We start from the raw sequence: 22,832 nt of genomic DNA on the forward strand, positions 1-22,832 counted from the left end.
ATATCATCCATGCGTAGCTGGGCATAGTGGTGGAAATTGAAGAGTCTCTACGAGAACCTATGCCGTTTGCGAGAAAGTTGCTGCCTTGGCTTGCAGCAGCGAGAGAGAGAGCGAGCGCGGAGAGGCATGCAGAATAATGGCCAAGGCTTGAGAGGGCCCCGGAAGCGCACCGTCGTTGCGCAGAGCGGAAGCACAATGAAGGGGAGGACAGAATGGTCACGGCCTTTGTTTAGGCGAAGAGTGTACGGCTCAGCCAATCGCAACCTTTGGATCAAAGACGTCTCTACGCCCGACAGCTCAGCCCTGGACATGCAAGCCTCAGGCAGTGGCTTTGGACATCGCCTCAATCGCATTCGCGTATCAAACCCGTGAAATACCGCATGTTTAAGAAGAAGTCCTGAGCCCTCGTGTGCGTCGCCGTCAACCACCCAATCGATATCTGGGACAAACACACGAAAACAACAACGGCTGGACAGCATACACTGATCGCACTCAACGCATCTATATTACCAAGACATCAACGATGGCCGATAATCCGGACACCTGGTCTTTGTATCCCTATGACCCAAACAAGCCAGCTCCGATAGCCTTCGCAATCCTCCTAACCTGCCTCGCATGTCTCCAAGTCTATCAATCATTCTTCCGGTATAAATGGAAGAAGTTCGGCGGCGTCATGACATGGGCATCTTCGGTCTGGATTGCTGGTTTCGTCTGTCGGAGCATTTCGGTGTTCAACGTGCAGAGCGTCAACATCTTCATTGCTCAATACGTCCTCGTACTCATGGGCCCTCCACTGTACGCCGCTGCAGAATACTTTATCCTGGGTCGATTGCTCGCCTACCTACCGTATCACACGCCCATTCATCCTGGCAGAGTATACAGCACTTTCATCCTCCTCAGCGCGGTTGTCGAGGCCTTGACGGCCAATGGTGCGGCCAATAGCGTGGGAGATGGTAGGACGGAAGCTCAGTACAGAACTGGTCACAGCTTGCTCAAATCTGCACTCATACTACAGTGTTTTATCGAGGCACTGTTCATGTCCCTAGTCGCAACCGTCGAATATCGGTGTCGAAAGGCGAAGAGCTTCCCGAGCCCCGTACGGACTGTTTGCTACATCCTATACATCACTTCCGGCATGATTCTGGTGCGCTGCATCGTACGAACCATCGAAGGCTTTGAGGCGGCATCTTGCGATCCAAACCGTGATGATCCATACTGTGGTCCCGTCTCCCGAAACGAATGGTTCCTCTGGCTTTTCGAGATTGCAAACATCACACTCTTCGTTATCTTGCTTTCGATATTTCACCCTGGCAGATTCCTTCCTGGCAGTAGCAAAGTGTTTCTGGATCCAGATGACGGTAAGACAGAGCGTCTTGGGCCTGGCTTCGGCAAAGCAGACAAACGACCACTTCTTATCACCATTATCGATCCGTTCAACTTTTACGGTATTGCGACTGGCAAAGGAATGAAACTCGACAAGTTCTGGGAGAGACATCAACCTCTCCACGATAGTCAAGACGTGCAGGCTAAACACGAGAACTTGGGTAGTCCTGTGGGAGATACACAGGTCGGGACGATGAGAGATTCTACGATTCAAGTGTAGAGGTGCGTATCAGAACGGCGCTTCACTTCTTGGAAACCAACGAGCATACAAGTGTCTCGCGGGCTGTAAATCCTTCAGGTAAACTCGGCCGCTATCGCATGTGATGCAGCGCTGTTCACTTGTGGTCCGTGCTCTCAATCCTGGGCGCACATGTGCCTGTATGCGAACTTGAAATCTTTCATATTCGCCGAGTCCTGCGCCTTACCTCAAAACGCCCTCGGACTGAACTCACTCATAACGAAACGTTACGACCTCTTGAAGACATGGACAGCGCTCAGGTGGACCGCGACATCGCTAGTCGCCTCGAAACAATTGCGCGCTTGCAAGCCGAAATCGACACTCTCCGCAGCATAAAATTCAGAGGCAGCGACTCGGAGGCTACTCGCGTCCTATGAGTATACTGATTGTTCATGCGGCGCCCCCTTTCCGCTTTCTCGACCTCCCGCGCGAGCTGCGTAATGCTGTCTGTCTACGAATACCTCGTCGCTCCTTGCGAACTCCATCTTTGCAAGAAGCCACAACGCTACCGTCGAGCACCCGACTCTGACGACCGCCTGCTGCTGTTTCTCAAGAATCACCTGGTTCTTAACCATGACCTGAACGGCTACAATCATCTGCTGGGCGGCAAGATAGTCTCCGCCGATCAATCGCGTCCATCACCGCCACCAGGGATTGCGCTTTTCCACCTGGCACGGCAACACATGAGATCGTAAAGCATTTCGGTAGACCCACGGAATCTTCACGCCGAAGATCCATTAGTGCACGCTGGTGGAATCCTTGACCGACATTCGGCATACGGCTTCAGCAACGAACTGGCCCAAGTTTTCAAATGCGCTCTTGGAGCATGCAAGTCGTTACGCTTCCTTCAAATCGATCTCTCCAACGCTTACCGCGTATCCGGCTGCTGCAGAAGCGTGAGATTCGTGCCGGGAAGCTTGGCATCCTTTGCAGACTGGACCAGCCTCGACACCGTAGAGATTCTGGGTAACAAGACTATGTCTGAGCGTCGTTCATTGATCTCGGCTCCGAGACGGGCACAGAGTAGGAAGCAGCTTCAGAGTTTCAGCGTTGTCTTTCGAAAGTTCCCGCCGGCGAAATATGATGCTGCTTTTTCGAGATGTTGTGAGAAGAATAAATTGGCGGCGATTCATGCTGCTGCTGGCTTGGAAGATCTTGAAGAGGAGCATGTCAGTGTGGGTGGGTCTGGAACGCGGGATCATGAGTGATGGGGAAGGAGTCAGGTCGAAAATTGGCACGAATTTTCAATCCGCAGTCTCCACGAGAACGAGAACTTTTACGGATCACACTGACTTCAGCCTCGAGCTTCTGCCCTCTCCACTTGATGTACCTGTAGCATTTTGTTTGTGCAACCAATAATCCCATCGCAATCATGCTTTCTTTATCTACGAAGTGCTTTGGAAACATTCATTTTCTGCACTCCAAAAAACGTGCCCCCAACAATAAAATCAAACAGTCACGATCTTGGATGGACAACTACTTCACTAATCGCCTCTGCATTCTTCTCCCCACTCCCGGAACCCATCCGATCCCAAATTCCATAAACAGCACGCTCGATCCGTTGCGCTTCAGACTTTGCTCTACGCAACACCGAGCCATCTCACAGCTTTCATCGCATCCTCAAGCCGTTGACAACCATATATAACGACCTCGGCCCGAGCCCCGGCCATCATGTATCGAAGTAGAGATACATCAATAGCCACAAACGCCACGTTAGGGCAAACCAATAAATATTTGGATCTTCGAAGTTCAAAATCCTTCGATGTCAAACTTTTGCTGCAAGAAGATCTGAAAAAATTCTTGGGTGGGGTTGGCTCGTGAGATCTTCAAGATATCCTTTGTTTGACCCCGCCGAATGCGAATGATGGAATTTATTGGTTGGTTGGATTGGTTGGTTTTTTTCATGGAAATGGTAAATGAGAGTGATGGATGTCGGATGCTGCTTGCCGAACAAAGGTACAACCACGCAGGATGTTCGATACTGTATCGATTTGGGTTGAATAAGTAAGCTTGACTTTGGTGACGAAGGTTTCCGTTGCTTGGATCATTGATGGTCGTCGTGGATGTGAGGTTCAAATCTGTTTATCTCCAAGGCCGCTGTGTAGATAGATCTGTGCATGATAGAGATGCAAGCGATGCTTGCAGCAAAGCACGACATGAATCCATGGCTCATGCAGGGCGCGGCTTCCTCGGAGTACTCATCCTATCGCCGGGAAGCAGATGTCGAGACCAGAGCTTTGTAGGTAACTTGGAGCTCTTTCTCGCGCTCTCAAGTTGCAATTGTCTCTGAAGCTATCCTCAGGCGTAGACTGGAGGTTCACTCCAGAAGGGTGCGCCCCTGCACTTGCATTTGAGGCGTGAATGGAGTCGAATGGCTTGTTTCCTGTACATTTCAATTTCTTGGTCTTTTGGAAGCGCCTCGCCTTGATTCAATCGAGACTTCTGCGTTTGCACAAAAGTCCCCAAAGGTTGCATGTCTCTAAGCCAAGCATATGTAAGGAAGCTGTAAAAGTGTCCAAAGTCCAAAAAGCTTCATTGGATGGTGAGGCCTCTCGCTCAATGACAGTAGCTCCGACCATGCTGCTTATCATAAATCTTCCTCGCTTTCACAATGAAATGCGCAAGCAGAGGATCCACAACCTTCGACGATCCTATCTCAGCATCCAGAAATTCTCGATGTAGCGTGAGCAGTTGCCTTCGCAGGATCCTTCTCTCTTCCATCGAACAGCCATCGTACATTCGAAGCGCAAGGCCTTGGACTTGCGGATGCACTTCTTTCAGGACAAGCTTCGTCGGGGCCTTGAGCGGCATGTCTTCTGAACAGGAGTCGAAGACTCTCTCACACGGCGCGAGAGGCTTCAATTCAGGATTGTTAGGAACAGGTCTCTTTCCGCAATATGCTTGAGAGTGCCACGAAAAAAAAGTGAAAGGTTGTGGTAAGCGGATTTCTCTGTTCTGCGGCTCGTCGATGGCTTGCTTTGGGCGGCAGTACCATTCATTGGCAAAGAACGACAGTCAGCTTTGGTCAGCTTTTTGCCACGTAGCATCCGTGCATGCCTGCGCTACAAGGCAGCCATTCATCTTGTTCGACGATTCTGTGAACTAGAAACAAGCCGTGTAGTGATTCTGGCGCGGAAAATACAGCACCCAGGCCATGGACTGGCGTTCTTCGCCTGGCGGTGACATAAGGACACCTGTGCTCTGAGAAGGCTAATCCCATAGGTGCGAATCGTTGGAAGACCGTTTTCTGCGACAGCCTTCCATGTCAGAGATCTAGAGGACAGCTTAGCAGCTCGGGGAGATGTTCGTGATCTCGTCATGTTGTCAATGGAAGGCGTCGAATTGGGAATGTCGGACCACAAGGACGAGAGCCCGGGGACAGATCTATTACTCTAGAAAGAGTCACATGCGAAAGAGAAGTGAAGCTCGAGGGCAAGCGAGGTGTGCAGACCCCTGACCATGCACTGCACACGATGGCATCATGGCACTAGCTATATAGACACTTAGTAAGCCATCTTGATCGTCCTGACGGACGACAATACCATTAGTTGCTCATCATCATGTTTCACGGGGCGCAGAGTGATCGGTCCGTGCTGAATAGAGGACTTATATCTTTGGGCCGTCGAGGTTTGAGTACATCCACTTCACCCCGTGTCTCCTTCCACTGCCATCCTACTGAACGTTCAGATTCCAGAGCCTCTTCCACTCGTAATGGCACATATCATTCTCACCGGCGCTACAGGCATAGCAGGCGCCGGCATCCTATCCTACGCTCTCACCTCGCCCGCTATATCGAAGATTTCCATCCTATCTCGACGCCCAGTCAAGCTTGCGAACGATCAACCCAAAGCACACGTCATTATACACAAGGACTTCAAGATCTACTCGCCCGAAGTTCTTGCTCAACTCAAAGACGCTATAGGATGTATTTGGGCGCAAGGCAAGAGCAGTATCGGCATGTCTGAGCAGGACTACACGGAACTCACCCTGGACTATCCGCTTGCTGCTGCCCGAGCGTTCGCCAGCCTCGGAGCGCACTTCAACTTTGTCTACATGTCTGGCGAAGGAGCGAATGCCGAGAAAGAGACTGGACAATTGTTTGCCAGAGTCAAGGGCCGAGCCGAACGTGAGCTTTCAAAGCTGCAGGAGCAGGAACCATCTCTGCGAGTGTACAATATAAGGCCCGGCGGAATCAATCCTAAGGGCAAGTTCCTTGCCGAGCGCACGCCGAACATCAGTGAAGCTCGCGATCGGGAACGGTGAAGCAATACCGCCTGGCAAAGGCATCGAGTACGATGGCCGGCTGCTGAGAAACACTGCCTTGCGTAGGCTGGCGGAGACTGATTGACGAGCTGCCCTATAACAGACTCTGACAGCCGAGAACCTGCATCGCGGAAGATCGCTTTGTTCGGCAGAATGCAGGCTTCACCTGCGCCCAGTCAGACTATAAGCTGCTCGATTCTGTGGACCACAAATGCTCTACGCAGTTCCAACGTGATCTGCACCGTCATCTGAACATAAGCTGGAGCAGTAGTTCTATCGTTGTCAGCTCTGCATTTTGGCCCCGCCTCGGCAGGTCCTTCGATACCTTGCTCAAGCTTGCGCGTGGTATGTAATGTACATGCAACCAGATCTAAAAATACCAAGCCTTGCACCTCTAGGTCGGCGGCGACGATGACAATTCGTCAGAGCTGTATTCTAACAAAAACAAGCTGCAAGCTTATCCTCAGTTCTGCAGGGTTGACTTTGTGCGCAGTGATGATCCTCAAAGCAGTGTACCTACATTCATCGCCACCTCGAGTGCTTCAAGAGATGTGTAGGCTAGACTAGCTGCCACCACCGCTGCCACGGCGAAATCTTTGTCCACGATATCTCGGTCGAGATGGATCTTCGATCGAATTCTGTGGCCAATCTGCATCCCAGCAGCCCATTAGCAGCGAGAGTTCAAGGAAGCACTCGAGCAGCAGTACCTTGCTCCCGGAGTTATGGAATGTGGATGAGCGTGCGCACAACGAAACAATTTCAGGATCCACAGTGCCTCTCACTCAGTCCAAGATAGCAGGACAATCCAAATCACAAACTGCAGTAAAAGAAAAAGGCATCACTACGGAGCATCCAAGTGTAGAACTATATGATGGGTCGAAGAAGCTGCATCGCAACTATTGTTACCTCTTACTCACGACTTTCCTCGATGTTATACTAGCTCTTTGCGCTGCGGCATTCTTCATTTTCGGGCTTCTAGTACTGCAATTTCGCGATGCACCCGTGGAGAAGAACGCGAGTATGGCGAATACTTTGATGAATGCTGCAAAGCTTGTGGGTGGCTAAATGGAGACATTGCCATAGCCGCTAACTATGCCCAGGGACCTACCATCTTTCCAATCCTGTTCGCTTCGGCACTGAGTCGATCACTCCATGTCATCATGCTCAAATTGCTTGAAAGAGGCTCACGACTCGGCACACTGAATCTGCTTGCCGGCAGCACAAGCGTAGCAGGAACTGTCCTGTACCAAGCAGCACTTCGCCTGCCAAGCTTCGTCGGCCTAGCGCTCATTGTTACTTGGGCCCTGTCACCACTGGGAGGACAAGCCTCATTAAGGGTTGTATCGATTGGAACCTCTTCGATCAGCAGCACGAGCGAGACTAGCTATATGTCTACGAACAAGTCGTTCGATGGCTTCGTCACCGGGGATCTTGGACAGATGCAGACCATGATCAACGGCCTCTTCAACGCGGCACTTCTTGGGCCCGAGCAGACCAAAGCATCGCCCGTCGACACGTGGAGTAATGTCAAAGTGCCGCAGCTCGAGGCATTAAGCAACAGCGAGGATGCACTACTGCATCACAAATGGCTCGACGTCCCCTCCGAGAATGTTACTTACTCTTCGCTCATCGGTCTCCCTGTGTCACAATTTCCTAGCACCAGTGAGAGCACATTCACTCTCGAAACGTCGTATTTCGTTTTGGATTGCCCTATCTTGTCAAATAATACATATCCTCAACACTGGGGAAATGTGAGCAATGGCGACTATGGACAGGGCTTTACCGGAGTTAGTGCAGCTTCAGCCGGAATGGGAGGCACTGTACTCACCAATTCCACCACCTGTCGTGGAGATCCGGACAATCCGGCACTACCACCACGCTACCTTGCATGGAATAGCTTTGACGACGACGGTCGTGTTTCGGCGCTTTGCACAGCCCGGATGACCTACGTGGAAGTTGATATCAAATGTACTGGATCGAACTGTGCAGCAACTAGAATTCGCAACTCGACTCTTCCGCATCCGAGCCGTGCCTGGACATGGCTCGATGGTCCTGTAGGCTCCTGTATCTGGTGGCGCTACTACTTTCACTATTTTCTCGCCACCGTCGTGATTAACAGAAGTGGTACGAGTACACCTCTCGAAGGCTATCTCATGGAGCCAGACGCCCCAGCATCTCCAAACATGCACCAATCACTCACTCACCTCGACCACAAAGTCTTCGCCACAAGGTTCGCGCAATTGATGAATGCTTTCTGGACAATTTGTGCCGGACCATACGCCGTGGCTTACGGCTTCGATGGAGAAGCGACGAATCTAAACAATAATGGGACGGGTGTCGCCCGTACTTGGCAGTCTCTCTACAATTCCGAGCGAGCAAACACGACTGCACAGTCAGTTCATACTTTCAAAGTGATTAAATGCAACGCCGGCTGGCTAGCGGCGCTTCTTCTGGCGTCGCTACTGCTTGTAGTGGCCTGCATCGCTGGGATTGTCTTGCGCTTTAAGCTTACGACTCCAGAACTCATGCTCAACTGGACCACGGTGATCAGAGACAATCCATACGTCGATGGTCCGATTTCCGACTCTCGGGTTGATGACATCCATCGGTCGAGACTGTTGAGGAATGCGAAGATTAGATTTGGTGATGTTGAGCCGGCGAGTGAGGTTGGACATTTGGCGATCGCATCGGTTGGAGGCAATGATGCTGTCGCGCGGGCGGTACGGGATAAGTAGGATGTACGGACTGACCGGCCCTTGCATTGCTGGGCGTGGAAGCGGGATAAAGTGGAATGATTCGGAAACTTCTCGATGGGTTGTGCTGCCTCGAGTGGATGGCAGGATCTACTCTATCTCACTTCTCGAATATTCTCCTGCTGGATACCAGCACTCTCTCCAGCCTCGTCTTTTGTCTCTCCTTCCGAGAGTCTGCGCTGATCTGCCGTCCCCAGATTCTCGCCTTCTGGAGCCACCCATTTGCTCGATTTCCAAGGTTTAACCTCCAGTAGGAACATAGTATCAATCTCCTCCAAAGACCTACCAGACGTCTCCGGTAAGAAAAAGAACACGACCAGAACAGCCAGAAAATTGAACGCAGCGAACAAGTACCCATATGAGAACCCAATATCGGCCTCGATAAACGGCGTCGCGAACCCGATGAAAAAATTAAAAGCCCAGTTCGACGCAGCGCAGAAAGCGATACAAGTACTGCGATATCGCGACGGATAGATCTCGCTCGTCACCGCCCACGCCATTGGACCCCACGTGCTCGCGAACGCGGCTATGAAAAGGCACGCGAAAACTATCATCACGTATCCGATCGATTGCCTGTTATTTCCATTTTCGTCTTCGAGGGCGAAGTACCCTAGTGATGCGAAGACCAGGTAGCACATGAACATCCAGGCTGCTCCGAGAGTGAGACATTTTCGACGGCCGTATTTTTCGACCATGTATAGACCTGGGAAGGTTGTGATGACGTTGACGGCTCCGAGGATGATTTGGGTTATGAAGGGGTTGTTGAGGCCGACGGCGGAGAAGATTGTTGTTCCGTAGTAGAAGAAGAAGTTTGCGCCTGTCATTTGTTCTGTAGAATCAGGAAGTTAGCGTTAATCTTCTTCGTCGTAGAAAGAGTGTATGGCCCATCTAGAGTGGTCTCCTGCATCCGAGACACTAGACCTTCTGCTGAAAGAGACGTCCTGGCCATACACTCCCTAGATTGAACTTACGCAGCATTTGAATCGTCATCCCAAGAACCGTGCGATAAAACATCCTGGGTCCAGTGAAAACCTCCCAAATCGAATGTTCACCACCTTCTTGTTCGATCCTCAACTTCTCCCTCATCTCCTCCAACTGCTTCTTCACAACCCGATGCCTCGAGGAAACCCCATAAAACTTCGCAATACTCTCCCCCGCAGAATCCACATCCCCATGTCGAAACTCATGTCTCGGCGTCTCCGGAAAAAACAAAATCCCAAACCCCAAAACCAGCGCCCAGAAATACGATATCCCAACCGGTACCCTCCACGAAGCCGAACCCTCAATCGTCTCCGTCCCGAAATTGATCAAGTACGCGATCAAGATCCCAATCGTGATAAACAGCTGATAGCAACACACAATCGCCCCTCTCAAATGCGTAGGCGCAGATTCACCCTGATAAGCCGGCACCATGACCGAAAGCCCCCCGATCGCAAACCCGGATATTATCCGTCCCAGCATCATAATCCACCAATACGGATATTGCGCTGCGATCTGGAAACAGTTCCCCGCGATGAACACGACACACCAGAGACAAATTGAATATTTCCTGCCGAGGCGGCGGTTGTTGGCGATGGGGCCTGCGATTAGGGCGCCGAAAAGGGTTCCGATGGACAGCATGGCGACGATGAGACCTGTGCGGGTGGGTGAGAGTTCGAGCGTTGAGCGGTTGTCGGCGAATTGGTAGCGGAAGTCGTCCATTTGGAGGAAGCCGGAGATTTGGCCTGTGTCGTAGCCGAAGCAGATTCCGCCCATGGAGACGAGGATTGTCATGAGGAAGGTTCGGGTTGTGAGGAAGGGGACTTTGGAGGTGTCGTTGAAGATTTTGTCGGTGGGGAGGGAGGGTGGTGCTGCTGGTGGTTCGTTTTGGAGGGTTTGGGAGGATCGCGAGGAGTGTGGTGCTTTTGTCTTTTCCATCTTGTTCGTTGCTTTGGGAGGAAAGATGCTGGAATATGGCACGAATGGAAAGTTAGACAAGCCAGCCGTAAGCTGGAGAGCAGTCAGCCATAATAAATGATATGATGATCCCTTACATCAACGCCATTCCAGCCAAGAAGCGCGGTTGTCACGTTCTGCCACGCGAGCAGCAATGTAGTGCTGAAGAAGTGACAGTCTGTCGTCATGCCATGCTTGCCATTGCAGAGCCTCCACACTCATGTCCAATGGCAACGATATCCACCTCATGTGTGCGCCCTGCAGAGTGAAGACAAGCTTTGTAGCCGCTATTCGATGACCTAGGTCAAGGCCGCGGCGTTGATGAACGCCAAGAGTCCAAGACCGGTATGGAGCCGGCACCCGTCATTGTTCGAGCTGAGGATGCCGGAAGTCTAAGAAAGCCTGTGATGCCCTACGACCCTGCAGAAGAAACGTATCCGATGTATATATCAGGACCCACGAGGAGCTGTCCGACTGTCTAGCGGCATGTCGACTGCATTCCTTGCTGATCATGACCATCAACTATGGTACGAAGGAGAGTTGGAGTTTCTGAGCTCAATAGACGCACCATCGCGGAGAGTCCGCAGAAGCCGAACGACCGGCTCAGATTAAGCACATGTCCTTCTGCACTCGCTACAGAAGAGGTCTATGCTAAGTAGCAATGCACCATCGGTGGAATGCCTCAGCGTCCCCGAAAACGTACTTGATGGCGGAAAGCAGGCTACGGAATATCTCGATGCGAGAAGCTTGCAATACTTGATGTAAGTGATGTGTTCGGAAGAAGGACTATCTTCACCAAGTCCGGAAGATAGAGATGGAGTGTAGCAGTTGCAGCCTCAGGCATTACGCACGTGATAAGTAAACACAGACCATACACTCACAGTGCAATTCTAGGAGAGGTTTACTCGAAACTAATGTCTCTTTGGCTCTTTCGATTGCGACACTGAGATGCAGAGATGGGTCTTGTAATCGGAGTTTCTGTTGTCAAAAAGTCCCAGCGAGATATTCTAGGGCATACTGACCTCTGTGCTAGCAACATGAAGTGATGCGAAGGTAGTCGCCATATGCTTAGACTTTCCGCCTTGCTCTTGAGATGCTACATAATTGCATGATATTCCGATGTTGGAGGTATCAATTATGCAAGCCTCCCTCCTTCATCATCCCAATCCCGCCAAAGCCGAAGTCTCTGGGTCCCAAATGTGGCACTCCATGTAAAGAACGGTCTGCGAGTTGGCTGCCAAGCTCGCAGCATTTCGAATGTAGCTCGCCACCTGCAAAGTCGTATCATCGACCTTGTACAGCGTTTTACCGTTTCCAACCCTTGGCATGACCCACCACTCACAAGGCGGACGAGGCTCCACACCTTGGTACTTCTTGAGAATCTGATCTTCGTCTTCACGAGCGGTGCCGCCTTGAGCGAATGCCGTGTTCTCCAGACCGTCGACCGTCATATTGCCTGCGATACGGACCTGCATGTTCCGTGGAAAGCAATCATCCTCGGCATCGTGGCCTTGGTAGTGATACACAAAGTGGATGATGGCGTGAACTTCGGCAGCAGCTGGAATTCCAACACCAGAGTCGTTTCCAAATTGGGCCAGGCCCAGCCGATTGAATGTCAACTGCGGTCGTTCAGGAGGAATTCTGGTAAGTCTTCTTGCTTCAGCATTCCGCGCCACAGCAGTCAGATTGATTTGACGGGCACGTTCGCGTTCGATCCGTCGTCTGCGTTGAGGCTCTTGATGATCGAATTGGCCCCAAAGATTTGTCTTTACATACTCTTTCACGGTCTCGTAGGACCAGTCCTGGCTAGCATCGCTGTCAGCCAGGCCCCAGGGAAAGTTATCATAGGTCCAGACTGGGAGCATGTGGAATTTTCCAGTCCATGACCTGTCATTGAATGGGTCGAACTGTGCAAGGATCGCATTATGGTGTGGCGCTGCATTTCCCGCGGTGGTCGGCTGCAATCCAATCTTTGAAGCACGATTGTCCTGCACAGTACCGACTCTGATATAATGGGCAGACTGTCGGCGCGAATGCACCAGGTCATGCAGCATGTTGTCATCTGTGACAGCGGGGACGGTAACTGGTTTCGGAGCTATGCGGAGAGTGGCTCTGATCTCGATAGACATGTTCTGAAGCTGCTGTGAATCGAGGCAGAGATCCTGAAGTGCAATGAATCGTTTCGCGTGTTCATGATCCAAGTCGATTTCGCCACACTTTTTCCCATTCAATGTTGCGCTGACCGATGTTGCAAAAGAGACGATAGGAGACCTGGTCACCGGTACGTGTGAAAAGATAAACCCAGGAGGAGAGAGACCTTCTTCACCCAAGCTGGCAATCAGTCCTTGGTGGCGGCCTTTCAGAAAAGCAGGTTCTTGCTGCAAACGCTGGACAATTTCTCTTTTCACCCAAGATAGGACATTGTCAATGGTGTCGTCGAGCGGCAAAGAGTGTTGCAAGGGTTGGAAGTGCGGACCAAGCTGGTAAAGTCCTGGAGCTTTGAAGACCAGAGTTGCGTTGAAATGAGTTGCTGGCGGAACTGGTGCAGTTGCGTTCGCAGTAGTCATCTTGAATGCCAAGTTGCTGCTGTTCTGTAAAGTCGACGAATCACAGCCCAATCGTGGTATAAATAAGCTAGCGGCAGGCAGTGATGTTTGCTTTGAGCTTGTCCATCAGCCCCAATGAAAGAACTGTAGGCAAAGAGTCCGACATGTTCCAGGCAGCTCCATCGCACAAGTCCCTGCCGGTCATTGTGGGCTTGAAAATGCCCTTTCTCTGTTAACATGCGTGAAGGCAATGCTTTGCTTGAGGCCTTAGTAAGTCAATGCAAGCGATACAAGGGCGGCCTTGTGGACTCAGCAGCATGCTGAGCTCCAGTTCATTCACTTGCCATGGGAAGTAGGCGTCTCGGGACCATGTGCAGCTGTGAAGCCTGTGGAGGGCTGTGGTTATGTTGGAAAGGAAGGTGGAATTGGCATGCTGTCGTAACATCGCACATATTGCCAAGATAACGCTAAGCCCGTTCCGGGTCGGCTGCCCCCCGTAGCGAGAATGGTCTGTGCACTGAGACTGGGGATGCTGCTTTGAGTGAAACTTTGCAGACACCTTCACGTTCCATCGACACACATCCATCCTCTCCTTCCATACGGTACAGCCTATTCATCTCCACACGATATACGCAGAGAATACAAGATGACATCCGGCTACAGCAGTGGGAATCATCGTCATGGCTTGGCAGCAAAACAGCTTTCTACACAGAGTCTCTACGCGCCATGTTCAAAACACTGAGCATTCTTGAAAGTATCACGCTCGGCGGCTGTGATGGTGCAGAAGGCAATATCCATGGCGCGAGCACCTGTGGCCTGGGTCATAGAAATGCTGTCTCTGGTCAATGCCAGGTCTCACCATCGAGCAGGATCAAGCAGCATTCAAAGACTATAAGACCGAGCAAGGCGTAACGAAGGAGAGAAAGCACTTGCACGAGATGATACAGCCAGTGATTGAGGAGGTCTGGGTGATTTTTCCACCTTATGCGCCATTGATGAATTTGTAGGACTTCCACCAGGAACCATCAAGCCTTCTGTGGCCCACACGTCAAGGAGGTCATCCAAGAACGGTCACAGAATCCCGGGATTGCAACGCCATCTCCGCAGGTGACTTTCAGCATCATCTGAACCCAAACCAGGTCGGTGAACGACGGCGACTACGGCTGTGACGGATCTCACTCGGAACCTTCTCCGCTTCTAAAACAGATCGAAATCATGCTTATCGAGTAGTTTGGCAGACATTCCTGATTATGACTATTTATTACTAACGCACCAAACTTCACAACCAGAGCCTCACCTCCTCACCTCAACCTCCTCACCTCTCCGCACCCTATCCCATCCATCTACATCCAACCAACAACTCCGCTCCGCTCCGTTCCGCTCCTCTCCACCCCATCCCCTAGTCCTCTAGTGACCCTCCCCAACCTCATTCCACGACTTAACCGTCCTACAGGTAGTCGCCGGCCCACCAGCCTCGGTAATCGCCCTCTCAAAGTAACTATCCAAATAATGAAGACGTGCCATGAACGTAATCCACCAATCACAACCATTTCCCGTACCGGTTTTGATATCCCTGACTCTCAACCTATTGTCGTTGATTTCCCTGAGCACGTCGATTCCTCCATGGCCCCAGCTGTTGTCGCCGCAGATGCGGAACTTGTTCTTGGCGTGACCCCAGTCGTATTTTTTGCTGCAGATGTTGTTGGTGGTGGAGTGGCCTTGCTCTTGCTCCTCGATGATGACGGTGGTGGGGGGATTGTCCTCGGTAGTGGCCAAGGCTTGGCAGACGAGGAGGAGTGGTGCGATGAGGGTTGTGAGCTTCATGTTGAGGTTTGGTTTTTTAGTGATTGTGGTGTGGGAGATTTAGCGAGAGAATTGGCGAGAGCGTGAGGAGGGAAGAACGGAGTGAGGCTATGTTAAGTATTCCGCTGCCAGTGCTCGTTGGCTCCGCTTGAGAGAGGAGAATCCCCATAGCACCGTGGTACAGGTAGAGTAATCCGCTGCCAGTGCTCGCTGGCTATGGTTGGGTGAGGAGAACGCCCATAGCACCCTGGCTCATTTAAAGTGATCCGATGCTAGTACTCTCTGTCTCCGCTTGAGTGAGGAGAACGCCTCGCAGTCTCCAACTCATGAATCTGTGCATACCCCAATGAAGCCGGATCTGGCGGAAAGAAACCATACCATAGCATAGAGCCAAGATTGCTGAAACCTAGTGCTGAGAATCTCGCTCCCTGAGAGTGGCTATCGTTGTGGTAAACTTTGGCTGTAGGATGACATTCTAAAATTGACACTACTCTATTGCATTCCGCTCTGAGCCTTGATGAGACGATAGACATCTGGTAAGACTTCAGCTCAAGACCGTGCTTCTGACGTAGAACTCTGAAAGACAGACAGAAAAGAGGAGTCACCCCAGTAGTTCATTGGATTTCAAGCTAGTCTCTTCACGTCTCAACTATGGATATTCGCAGGGTTACTAGTCGTCGAATTATGCTTACGCAAGCACCAAACACTCACCAGCCATCAAAGATCATCTCTGGGTCATCCCAAATATGGCACTCCATGTACAACTTCACATCGCTGGTCGCACTAGCCGCACTGGGAATGAAGCTAGCTACATGGACGCTCTTGTCTTCGATTCTGTGCAGTAAGCGCGTGGTTTGCGGCAGAGGCATGACCCACCACTGACAGCAAGGCGGTGGTTGCGAATCTCGATACTTGGTGATGATCATGTCCTCTTCCTGTTGTCCTTTCCGACGACCTTCGGTGAAAAACGCCGTTTCCAGTGCCTGTACTGACATGGTGCCCACGACTGGAAGCTGCATGTTTCGTGGCACGTGGTTTTGGTCCGAAGGCGCGTTGTTGAAGTGGTAAAAGACTTGAATGACGGCCTGCAACTTCACGGCAGCATTGAGTGAGACTCCAGGAGGATTCCCGAATCCGGTAAGATTTGGGCGATGGAATGTCATGTATGGGCGCTCGGGGGGATGAAATTTTCGAAGCTTCTCTGTGTCGTTGTTCCTGCTTTGAACAGTGCTCAATCCATCTTGACGACGACGCTCTTTTTCTAGCTCCTCTAGGCGGAGTGTCTTATTCCGTTGCGCATCCTGGGACATGAAATCCTCCAAAGGTCTGTGCCTCTGTCTTGGAGATCTTTGAATGACCACTCGATACTTGCATCAGGGTCGCCGATGCCTCCGGAAAAGCCGTCAAAGGACCATCTGGGTACTGTATGAAAGAAGCCCGAGAACTTGTCCGACTTCAAGGGATGAAATCTTGCAAGAATCACGTTTTTGTGAACTGCTTGTCCGACCTTTGTCTTCTTGGTGCTTTGCATCGCACCATAATTCCCGACAGACCCATACTGCACAGTTCCAACGGTAATGTACGTCGCACTCTGGCGACGAGAATGCACTAAATTGCCCAGCATGCTTGAGTCTGTCGCAGGCGGAACTCCGGGAGGCTGGCGGCAGATATTGAGACCTATCTTGAAATCGAGTCTTGTGGAACCTCCAAGTTGCGTTGGGTCGCTAAAGAGGTCACGAGCTGACTGAAGTGGCGAAAGATATGCTGGGACTCTGTACATCTTCACTCAGCCTTTTCATGAAGCCCGTGAAACCTTCGACATCAATGTAGCTGGCTTCCATCAACCACTTGATGATATGTGACTTGATCCATGCCAATACCTCATCTATGGTCGACTGGACTGAAAGTGTCTCCGCTGGAATCTCCCAATTCTTGACGAGGCTGCCGGGGATTCTGATGTCAAGTGTCACGTTGAAGTTGCCCTGTGGCGCGGGATTAGTGTTCGACATAGTACGAGTGTATTGTAGTGCCGAGAGCCAGATTTCCGTGCGGCAATGCTATATGAAGTAGTCAAGAAGAAACGGGCGAGTGTTTGCTAGGCTCTATGAGAGGCAATAGAAAGCGCTTTGATCGAGCTGAACATCTTTCTCGCGATAGATAAAGCCCTTTAAAGGTAAGCAAACCTGTACGTTGCATCTACGCCCGAGCATCAGGGAGGCATCTTGTGTATCGCCTGTCTTGACAAGACGCTGGTCGAGAGCACCATCGCATGTCTCTGTGCGCAATGCTGAGAGACGACTGGCGCATTGAAGACTGGGCGTTGAAGTCAAGATGCTGTACTTCCGTATTGGTGTCGCTGTTGACGAATTGGGGTTGTTATAGTGGTTGTTTGAGCTGCCCCGTCTCGGGGTCTGTAGGGTTGAGTTCCGCGTTGCAAAACAACCAGTCCTATCCTCAACACCTATGCCGTCCTTTCCAATGATTTTCCGCCGCGCACCCCTAGGCCATGTATACGGACTCTCGCGATGGCAGTGCTCTCCACGACTACATCGACTCTCATCCGTCGTGCCCGATCATGGTCCCGCTCTACCGACAGCACACACCCGCAAAATTTCCACCGAGTCGTCTGGGCATTCGATCAAACCTGCCGAGTCCACTGAAGCAACGCCTTTGCGTACGCTATCGGTCATGCAGTTCAAACGAGCAGCAAAAGATGGAACACTTGATGCACGTCAAGCGCGAATCTGTCTGCAAACTTTACGGACAGAGTTGTGGTGGACCTCAAAGATTGAGCAACGCAAGCAACGGATCGTCCAGCTGAAGCTGGGTGCTCATGCCCTTCTTTGGGCTTTCAAACTACCGCGCGACGAACTCATCAAACTCTCGGAGGATAGCGAACTTGTTGCATTTGTGTGCTATTTTCTCGTCGCCGAGGGCAAAGAGGACTATGTTCTGGAATGGTTGAGAAGAGAAGCGGAGAACAACATACACATCAGTTACTGGGCACATAAATGGGTTGCGGGACTAGGGACTGCTTTCTACGAGCTGGACCCGATACGCTCGCCTGCTACGGCGCTGCGATTCTTCCAAACAGCCATGAATATGTTCGCCCAATATTATGCACCAGGAAACTCTGGCTTCATGACTGGGCTTTTGGCCGTGCTCGGCCGCATGCTGGTCAGAGACGAAATTCCTGTGTACGATGCTTCTCTGTTCGAATACTTTGTATCGGCGCTTCCTAACTTTTCGAGCCCTGTTGTGGTGGCGCAGCAAGTCGCTCGACTCATGTTGTTCCATCCAACCCAGCCTGATGCCATGCTAATGTATCGTGCCGATTTTAAAGACGATTCGAGAGACGTCTGGAACGCGCACCCTCGGCGCGTGCATGTGCTCTGCAATCAACTGATGCGAGCAGCCTATATTCTCCGACTCCAGTCTCACAATTCGGAGGCCGGCGAATTAGAAACGCTGGTCGAACGGAAGAGCCCAATAGTATGGAGGAAATGTCTGGAAAGCAGCTATCTTAAATTCGAACGTGACCCCAAGCTGGACGGGCTCCGATCGCAAGCAAGAGGCACATCACCGCCTTGAAGATAGCATAATCACCTGTTACCCAAGATAATCTATCTTACAATGCGTCATCGCTTGCGGATATGATTACCGTTGAGATTTCACGTTCATGCTCACGGTGACATTCGCCGTGGAGACGCAGTCATGGTCCACGCACAACTGAGAAAGAGAAATGAAGACCAATATGGGCGCTTGTGACATTGATGCTCGATGTCTGGCGTTGGCTGCATTTGTCTCAACGCGACACTCGAGGTTGGTCAGGCGAATGTCATGAACTTCTGATTTGCCAAGAAATTGAAGGGGTAAAGCTGGGCCGCTGAATCTCCAGTGCGACTATGAGGTAGCAATAGCAAAACAGAACAACAACCTTCAAGCGCCCCCCCCCCCCCCCAACAAAAAAAACGACAAAATTCCCAAATCCAAGCCATCAGCCGATATGGAACCACTCCCAGCACACATCTCCCAAGCACATACAGCGAAGACACTTTAGACGAGAAGCCCGCCCAACAGTACGCAATTTCAACCCTACCCATACTAACCCATTCATCGACAAAGCCGACAATACTGCACAACACCCCACATCGACCCGAACATCAGAGCACACATGCTCGCCCTCAGCGCCGCTCTCAGAGACGAGAATTCCTGAGCGAATTTTTTTTGTTTTTGGAGAATGTCGCTCAGACTTTTTGAAAAGAAGCTTTTCTTGAAGGACGTTAGATCTGGAAAGAAAGGAAAGGGGTGAGTGGTCGAGAGAGGGGAAGAAGGAGGTGAAGGATGTGGAAGAGGAAGTAGGCTGGGTATGGGAATGAGAGGGCTGTTTTCAAGGGATTCGTGGATTGTTGTGCTGTGGTTCGGATTCCTTGGATTTGTCTTGAATTAAATTTCGAGGTTTTACGAAAGTGGAAGATAGGTGTGGTCAACAGTGCCATTGTCATTGACAGGATGGCTTACTTTCAAAGTAGAATGATGGTTGCTAAGGCAGAGGTGGTGTGGAGATGGACACGGACCCACCGTGAGAGGTGAAGGCTGCTGGAAGCCGCTGTTTGTAGGCAGTGTTCTGATAGTACCTCCGTGTTCTTTGCAATTCTCAGTGAGCATGCGAGCAAGGTCTCTTTTCTCACAATGTTGGTGAACGAGGTGAAGTTGCTGACAATGCCACATGCGCATCTGATTTTGATGAAGTGAACAATCGGCTGCGGCTGCTAGGTGAACTTCACTCACCAGGCGCCAAGAGTTTCAGACCTCACCCACAGCGAGAACTATCTCACAACCGCTCACCTCCTTTCTGTGAGTCTCATCTTTCCCTTACAATTCGGAGATGCCACACCAAGAACCACCGTTCCCAGCGCAAAACGAAGCAGCCATGGCCCGATCATGCCACACCACGCAGGCAAAGCACCAGAAGAGCCGCCCATATAGCCGGCGCCATTTCGAAAACTTCATCGAGACCAAGCAGCCAGTGTCACTTCCGGCACACGAATCCTTAGACGAAGATTCAGAGCGACAGAAGCAACGCTGGTCGCTCCGTGCAGCGGCACAGAAATCTGGCAAGGAGTCTGATCGCTCGCGTGTCATTCTCGAATGGGGCGGCAACATCAACTCCACGCTCTCCATCCCACCTACTGAACAGCCATTTGCGGGCATCAAACCCGTGATGCTGGATCATATCTGGGCCAGTTTCACCAAGGCTTCTAGAGTTCAGCGCGCTGCCCGGCCTCGTGTGCCGCTAGAGCCGGAATATGGCGAGAGTTGCGATGCATTCACAGGTAAGAAGAACCAGAACAAGGCTGAGGTCCAAGGGGAGGAGATGTTTGATTTTGGCCGGTACTTTAAGGATGGAGCGGGTATGATGACGGTAAGTCGCGCGGTGGAGACGGGTGAGTCAATGGGGTGGGATACGAGCAACGCTGGAGAAAAGGTCGGCGGTGGAAGCTAGGAGGGAGGGACGGGGGTCTGGGGACGGAGTTTCGCAATGCGTCATCTGAGGATATTGGCAGAGATTGAGGTTTTCGGAGAGGTTTGCATGTTGTTGTGGCTTGTCAAGATTTGTGAAGGCCGAGGCGAGAAAGCAGACGTTGTATCAGCGCAGGAGTGACGAGAATAATTTCCGTCCAGGATGTTGTAATGCCAGCAGAGCGTCTAAACCACACCCAAAAACCACAGGAGAACGCCGAACACGGCGCCATTCGTGGAACATGTCTCATATGCATAGACCGCGACTGCAAAATCTAGCTCTTTAGCGCTTCCAATCTTCCCCTCATCTGCGCCAGCATTTCTTCGTTGTCCAATTCTTCTTCCGGCTGTGCTTCCACAGGTCCAAGTGGCTCCGAAGGCAGTTGTGGAGCAGCCGTCCTGTCCTTCAAGATTTCCCCCAAAATCTTTTCCACTTCTTCCTCGGCTTCCTCGTCCTCAGCTTCGAGACCTTCGCCTTGCGGCACCATATCATCAACCATTTCCTCGATGATACCGGCCTTGGTCAACTCCATGCTCAGTTCCCTCATAGTTCCGGTCAACTCTGGAAGCTTGACGAGGGTGTTTACGTCCTTCATTATGCCTGTGCTGTTCTTGATGGACCCTTCGATCTTCTTCATTGCGAAGGCTTCATTGACCTGGAAGCCCACTGATTGGAGTGTAGCTTTCGATGTTGCGAGTCGCGACTTCTGTTTCCGTACCCGTATCATTTCTCGAGCGAATATTCGTGTCTCCTGATGCGCTTGCTTGGCTTGTGAAGGATTTCTTTGGGCTCGCTTTGCCGCCTGCTGGATCATGCTTCGTGTTTTAGATTCCAGCGCCTGAAGGTTGGCCATATCGCGGTCGAGTTTTCTCGTGTTGGAACGCAGGAGAGCATTACATTTTCGTTTCTGCATGGGGCATACATCAGCACGCATTAAATAACTAGCAGGACTCCAGCAGGCGCAATCGTACCTGCTCTTCGGGCGTGGGCCCATAGAAGAATCGTCGCACGCCGTCCATTTGGCCGTGATGTTGATGGTGTAGTAGTGGATGCTCACAGGTTACCTCAGGCAGGCGACTACACCAAACGTTCCTCGAACGACCATTCTCCAGAAGATTGTGATGTTCGACCTTGCATGTGACAACAGTCTGTCGCCTTGAAGTGAAGCGGGAGCCTTCGTCGATCGCTGCTTGGCAACGTCACTTTCCGGCGAAGAGCCACATGTCCCGCATTTTCTCGCCCCGGCATTCACCAGCCACACTGAGCTGAATTGATTCACGGAGAGACGGCAGACACAGTCAACGCCAAACACCAATACCGGCCTCAATTTCACATGTAAGTCATCCAGACCGACCACATTCACTTACCTCCACCTTTGCGTCATACGGCCAAGATCTCGGGTGGGTCAATCTCGACATAGCGACAGCGACAGTTCCAGCATATCGAGCTTTCTACAGCTTTCGGATCGGTTCCAACCTAGCAAACTATTCAGCCTTAATCCTTCGCCAACAAGACTTTTCTCGTACCTGCAGTGTGTTCTGACAAGTGTCGATATACGCAGTCTACCTCCATCACGGTCATCGGACACGGCGAATCGCATACACCATGTCGGCGCAACCTACGAATACGACGGATGCGAAGGAGTTCGGCGGCAAGCAGATCACACCCGAAGGTAAGGATCGCAAGACTCTGGAGAGCTTCAGTCTTTGTCAATGCTCTTCTTCATCGCATGCTGACAGTTGATCTCTAGTAACATGGGCTCAGCGCTCAAGCAAAACCGAGGCTGCGAAGAACCACATCTTCCTCAGCATCAATGTCGTCGACGTCGACCCGAAGAAGATCAAGCTCGACATTCAGCCAGCCAAGCTCACTTTCTCCGGCTACTCAGAATCGAAGAAGGCCGAATACGCAGTCAGCCTAGACTTCTACGACGAAATCGAGCCCTCAGCATCCAAAATCAACCACTCTCCCCGCGCAGTCGAGATGGTTCTGCAGAAGAAGGAGTTGAACGAGGCATACTGGCCACGTCTGCTTAAGGACACCAAGAAGGTGCACTTCCTTAAGACCGACTTCGACAAGGTGAGTGCAAAACCTAGACACGATTCTTTGCTCTCAGCCTCAGCGTTGGTCCCAGAATCGCCTCCAACACCCCTTTCTCATAAGCCTTTGAGGCCTCCCTCCCCTGCCCCAGCATTGAAATCTTTTCTCCGTCACTCAAACGTCACGCACTATGTCGGCGTGGTCGCATGCTGGTTCACGATACTGACTTTCGCTTTCTGCACACAGTGGGTCGATGAGGACGAGCAAGACGCGGTCGCCGACGACGACGATTATATGTCCCGCATGGGCGGAGGCATGGGCGGCATGGGAGGCGATGGTGGATTTGG

The 22,832-nt window shown here is 51.4% G+C and overlaps 11 protein-coding genes across 11 annotated transcripts; 6 read left to right on the forward strand and 5 right to left on the reverse strand.

The window, feature by feature from the left end:
- Nucleotides 1-523: 523 nt before the first annotated feature.
- On the forward strand, nucleotides 524-1,603 carry MYCFIDRAFT_36742 (uncharacterized protein; the record flags this gene model as incomplete). Its single annotated transcript, XM_007932303.1, has 1 exon — nucleotides 524-1,603. One exon carries the CDS (start codon nucleotides 524-526, stop codon nucleotides 1,601-1,603), a length of 1,080 nt encoding a protein of 359 aa, XP_007930494.1.
- Nucleotides 1,604-3,819: 2,216 nt separating this feature from the next.
- On the reverse strand, nucleotides 3,820-5,104 carry MYCFIDRAFT_178463 (uncharacterized protein; the record flags this gene model as incomplete). Its single annotated transcript, XM_007932521.1, has 7 exons — nucleotides 3,820-4,039; nucleotides 4,076-4,224; nucleotides 4,259-4,507; nucleotides 4,536-4,582; nucleotides 4,614-4,683; nucleotides 4,732-5,005; nucleotides 5,028-5,104. 7 exons carry the CDS (start codon nucleotides 5,102-5,104, stop codon nucleotides 3,820-3,822), a joined length of 1,086 nt encoding a protein of 361 aa, XP_007930712.1.
- A 228-nt stretch (nucleotides 5,105-5,332) lies between these two features.
- MYCFIDRAFT_37148 (uncharacterized protein) lies at nucleotides 5,333-5,884 on the forward strand (the record flags this gene model as incomplete). Its single annotated transcript, XM_007932332.1, has 1 exon — nucleotides 5,333-5,884. One exon carries the CDS (start codon nucleotides 5,333-5,335, stop codon nucleotides 5,882-5,884), a length of 552 nt encoding a protein of 183 aa, XP_007930523.1.
- A 1,160-nt stretch (nucleotides 5,885-7,044) lies between these two features.
- Nucleotides 7,045-8,619, forward strand: MYCFIDRAFT_199547 (uncharacterized protein; the record flags this gene model as incomplete). Its single annotated transcript, XM_007932522.1, has 1 exon — nucleotides 7,045-8,619. One exon carries the CDS (start codon nucleotides 7,045-7,047, stop codon nucleotides 8,617-8,619), a length of 1,575 nt encoding a protein of 524 aa, XP_007930713.1.
- Nucleotides 8,620-8,732: 113 nt separating this feature from the next.
- MYCFIDRAFT_36929 (uncharacterized protein) lies at nucleotides 8,733-10,554 on the reverse strand (the record flags this gene model as incomplete). Its single annotated transcript, XM_007932320.1, has 2 exons — nucleotides 8,733-9,466; nucleotides 9,609-10,554. The coding sequence occupies 2 exons, from the start codon at nucleotides 10,552-10,554 to the stop codon at nucleotides 8,733-8,735; spliced, it is 1,680 nt and encodes a 559-aa protein (XP_007930511.1).
- A 117-nt stretch (nucleotides 10,555-10,671) lies between these two features.
- On the reverse strand, nucleotides 10,672-13,139 carry MYCFIDRAFT_80737 (uncharacterized protein; the record flags this gene model as incomplete). The annotated part of the gene is made up of 5 exons (XM_007932523.1): nucleotides 10,672-10,830; nucleotides 11,141-11,205; nucleotides 11,276-11,327; nucleotides 11,595-11,668; nucleotides 11,915-13,139. 5 exons carry the CDS (start codon nucleotides 13,137-13,139, stop codon nucleotides 10,672-10,674), a joined length of 1,575 nt encoding a protein of 524 aa, XP_007930714.1.
- Nucleotides 13,140-13,355: 216 nt separating this feature from the next.
- MYCFIDRAFT_178467 (uncharacterized protein) lies at nucleotides 13,356-14,985 on the forward strand (the record flags this gene model as incomplete). Its single annotated transcript, XM_007932524.1, has 8 exons — nucleotides 13,356-13,421; nucleotides 13,450-13,506; nucleotides 13,538-13,600; nucleotides 13,641-13,938; nucleotides 13,971-14,086; nucleotides 14,126-14,283; nucleotides 14,408-14,931; nucleotides 14,963-14,985. The coding sequence occupies 8 exons, from the start codon at nucleotides 13,356-13,358 to the stop codon at nucleotides 14,983-14,985; spliced, it is 1,305 nt and encodes a 434-aa protein (XP_007930715.1).
- A 44-nt stretch (nucleotides 14,986-15,029) lies between these two features.
- MYCFIDRAFT_178468 (uncharacterized protein) lies at nucleotides 15,030-17,555 on the reverse strand (the record flags this gene model as incomplete). Its single annotated transcript, XM_007932525.1, has 11 exons — nucleotides 15,030-15,168; nucleotides 15,201-15,497; nucleotides 15,527-15,555; nucleotides 15,593-15,608; nucleotides 15,633-16,253; nucleotides 16,283-16,615; nucleotides 16,659-16,978; nucleotides 17,004-17,045; nucleotides 17,105-17,392; nucleotides 17,419-17,507; nucleotides 17,540-17,555. The coding sequence occupies 11 exons, from the start codon at nucleotides 17,553-17,555 to the stop codon at nucleotides 15,030-15,032; spliced, it is 2,190 nt and encodes a 729-aa protein (XP_007930716.1).
- A 2,299-nt stretch (nucleotides 17,556-19,854) lies between these two features.
- On the forward strand, nucleotides 19,855-20,427 carry MYCFIDRAFT_199552 (uncharacterized protein; the record flags this gene model as incomplete). The annotated part of the gene is made up of 1 exon (XM_007932526.1): nucleotides 19,855-20,427. One exon carries the CDS (start codon nucleotides 19,855-19,857, stop codon nucleotides 20,425-20,427), a length of 573 nt encoding a protein of 190 aa, XP_007930717.1.
- Nucleotides 20,428-20,719: 292 nt separating this feature from the next.
- Nucleotides 20,720-21,464, reverse strand: MYCFIDRAFT_144414 (uncharacterized protein; the record flags this gene model as incomplete). The annotated part of the gene is made up of 2 exons (XM_007932528.1): nucleotides 20,720-21,352; nucleotides 21,417-21,464. 2 exons carry the CDS (start codon nucleotides 21,462-21,464, stop codon nucleotides 20,720-20,722), a joined length of 681 nt encoding a protein of 226 aa, XP_007930719.1.
- A 730-nt stretch (nucleotides 21,465-22,194) lies between these two features.
- On the forward strand, nucleotides 22,195-22,755 carry MYCFIDRAFT_123576 (uncharacterized protein; the record flags this gene model as incomplete). The annotated part of the gene is made up of 2 exons (XM_007932529.1): nucleotides 22,195-22,524; nucleotides 22,732-22,755. Coding segments are annotated over 2 exons (354 nt in total), but the record flags the coding sequence as incomplete, so codon positions are not given.
- Nucleotides 22,756-22,832: the final 77 nt, after the last annotated feature.

This window comes from Pseudocercospora fijiensis (genome assembly GCF_000340215.1).
Source record: "Pseudocercospora fijiensis CIRAD86 unplaced genomic scaffold MYCFIscaffold_9, whole genome shotgun sequence".
Classification (NCBI taxonomy): Eukaryota; Fungi; Ascomycota; class Dothideomycetes; order Mycosphaerellales; family Mycosphaerellaceae; genus Pseudocercospora; species Pseudocercospora fijiensis.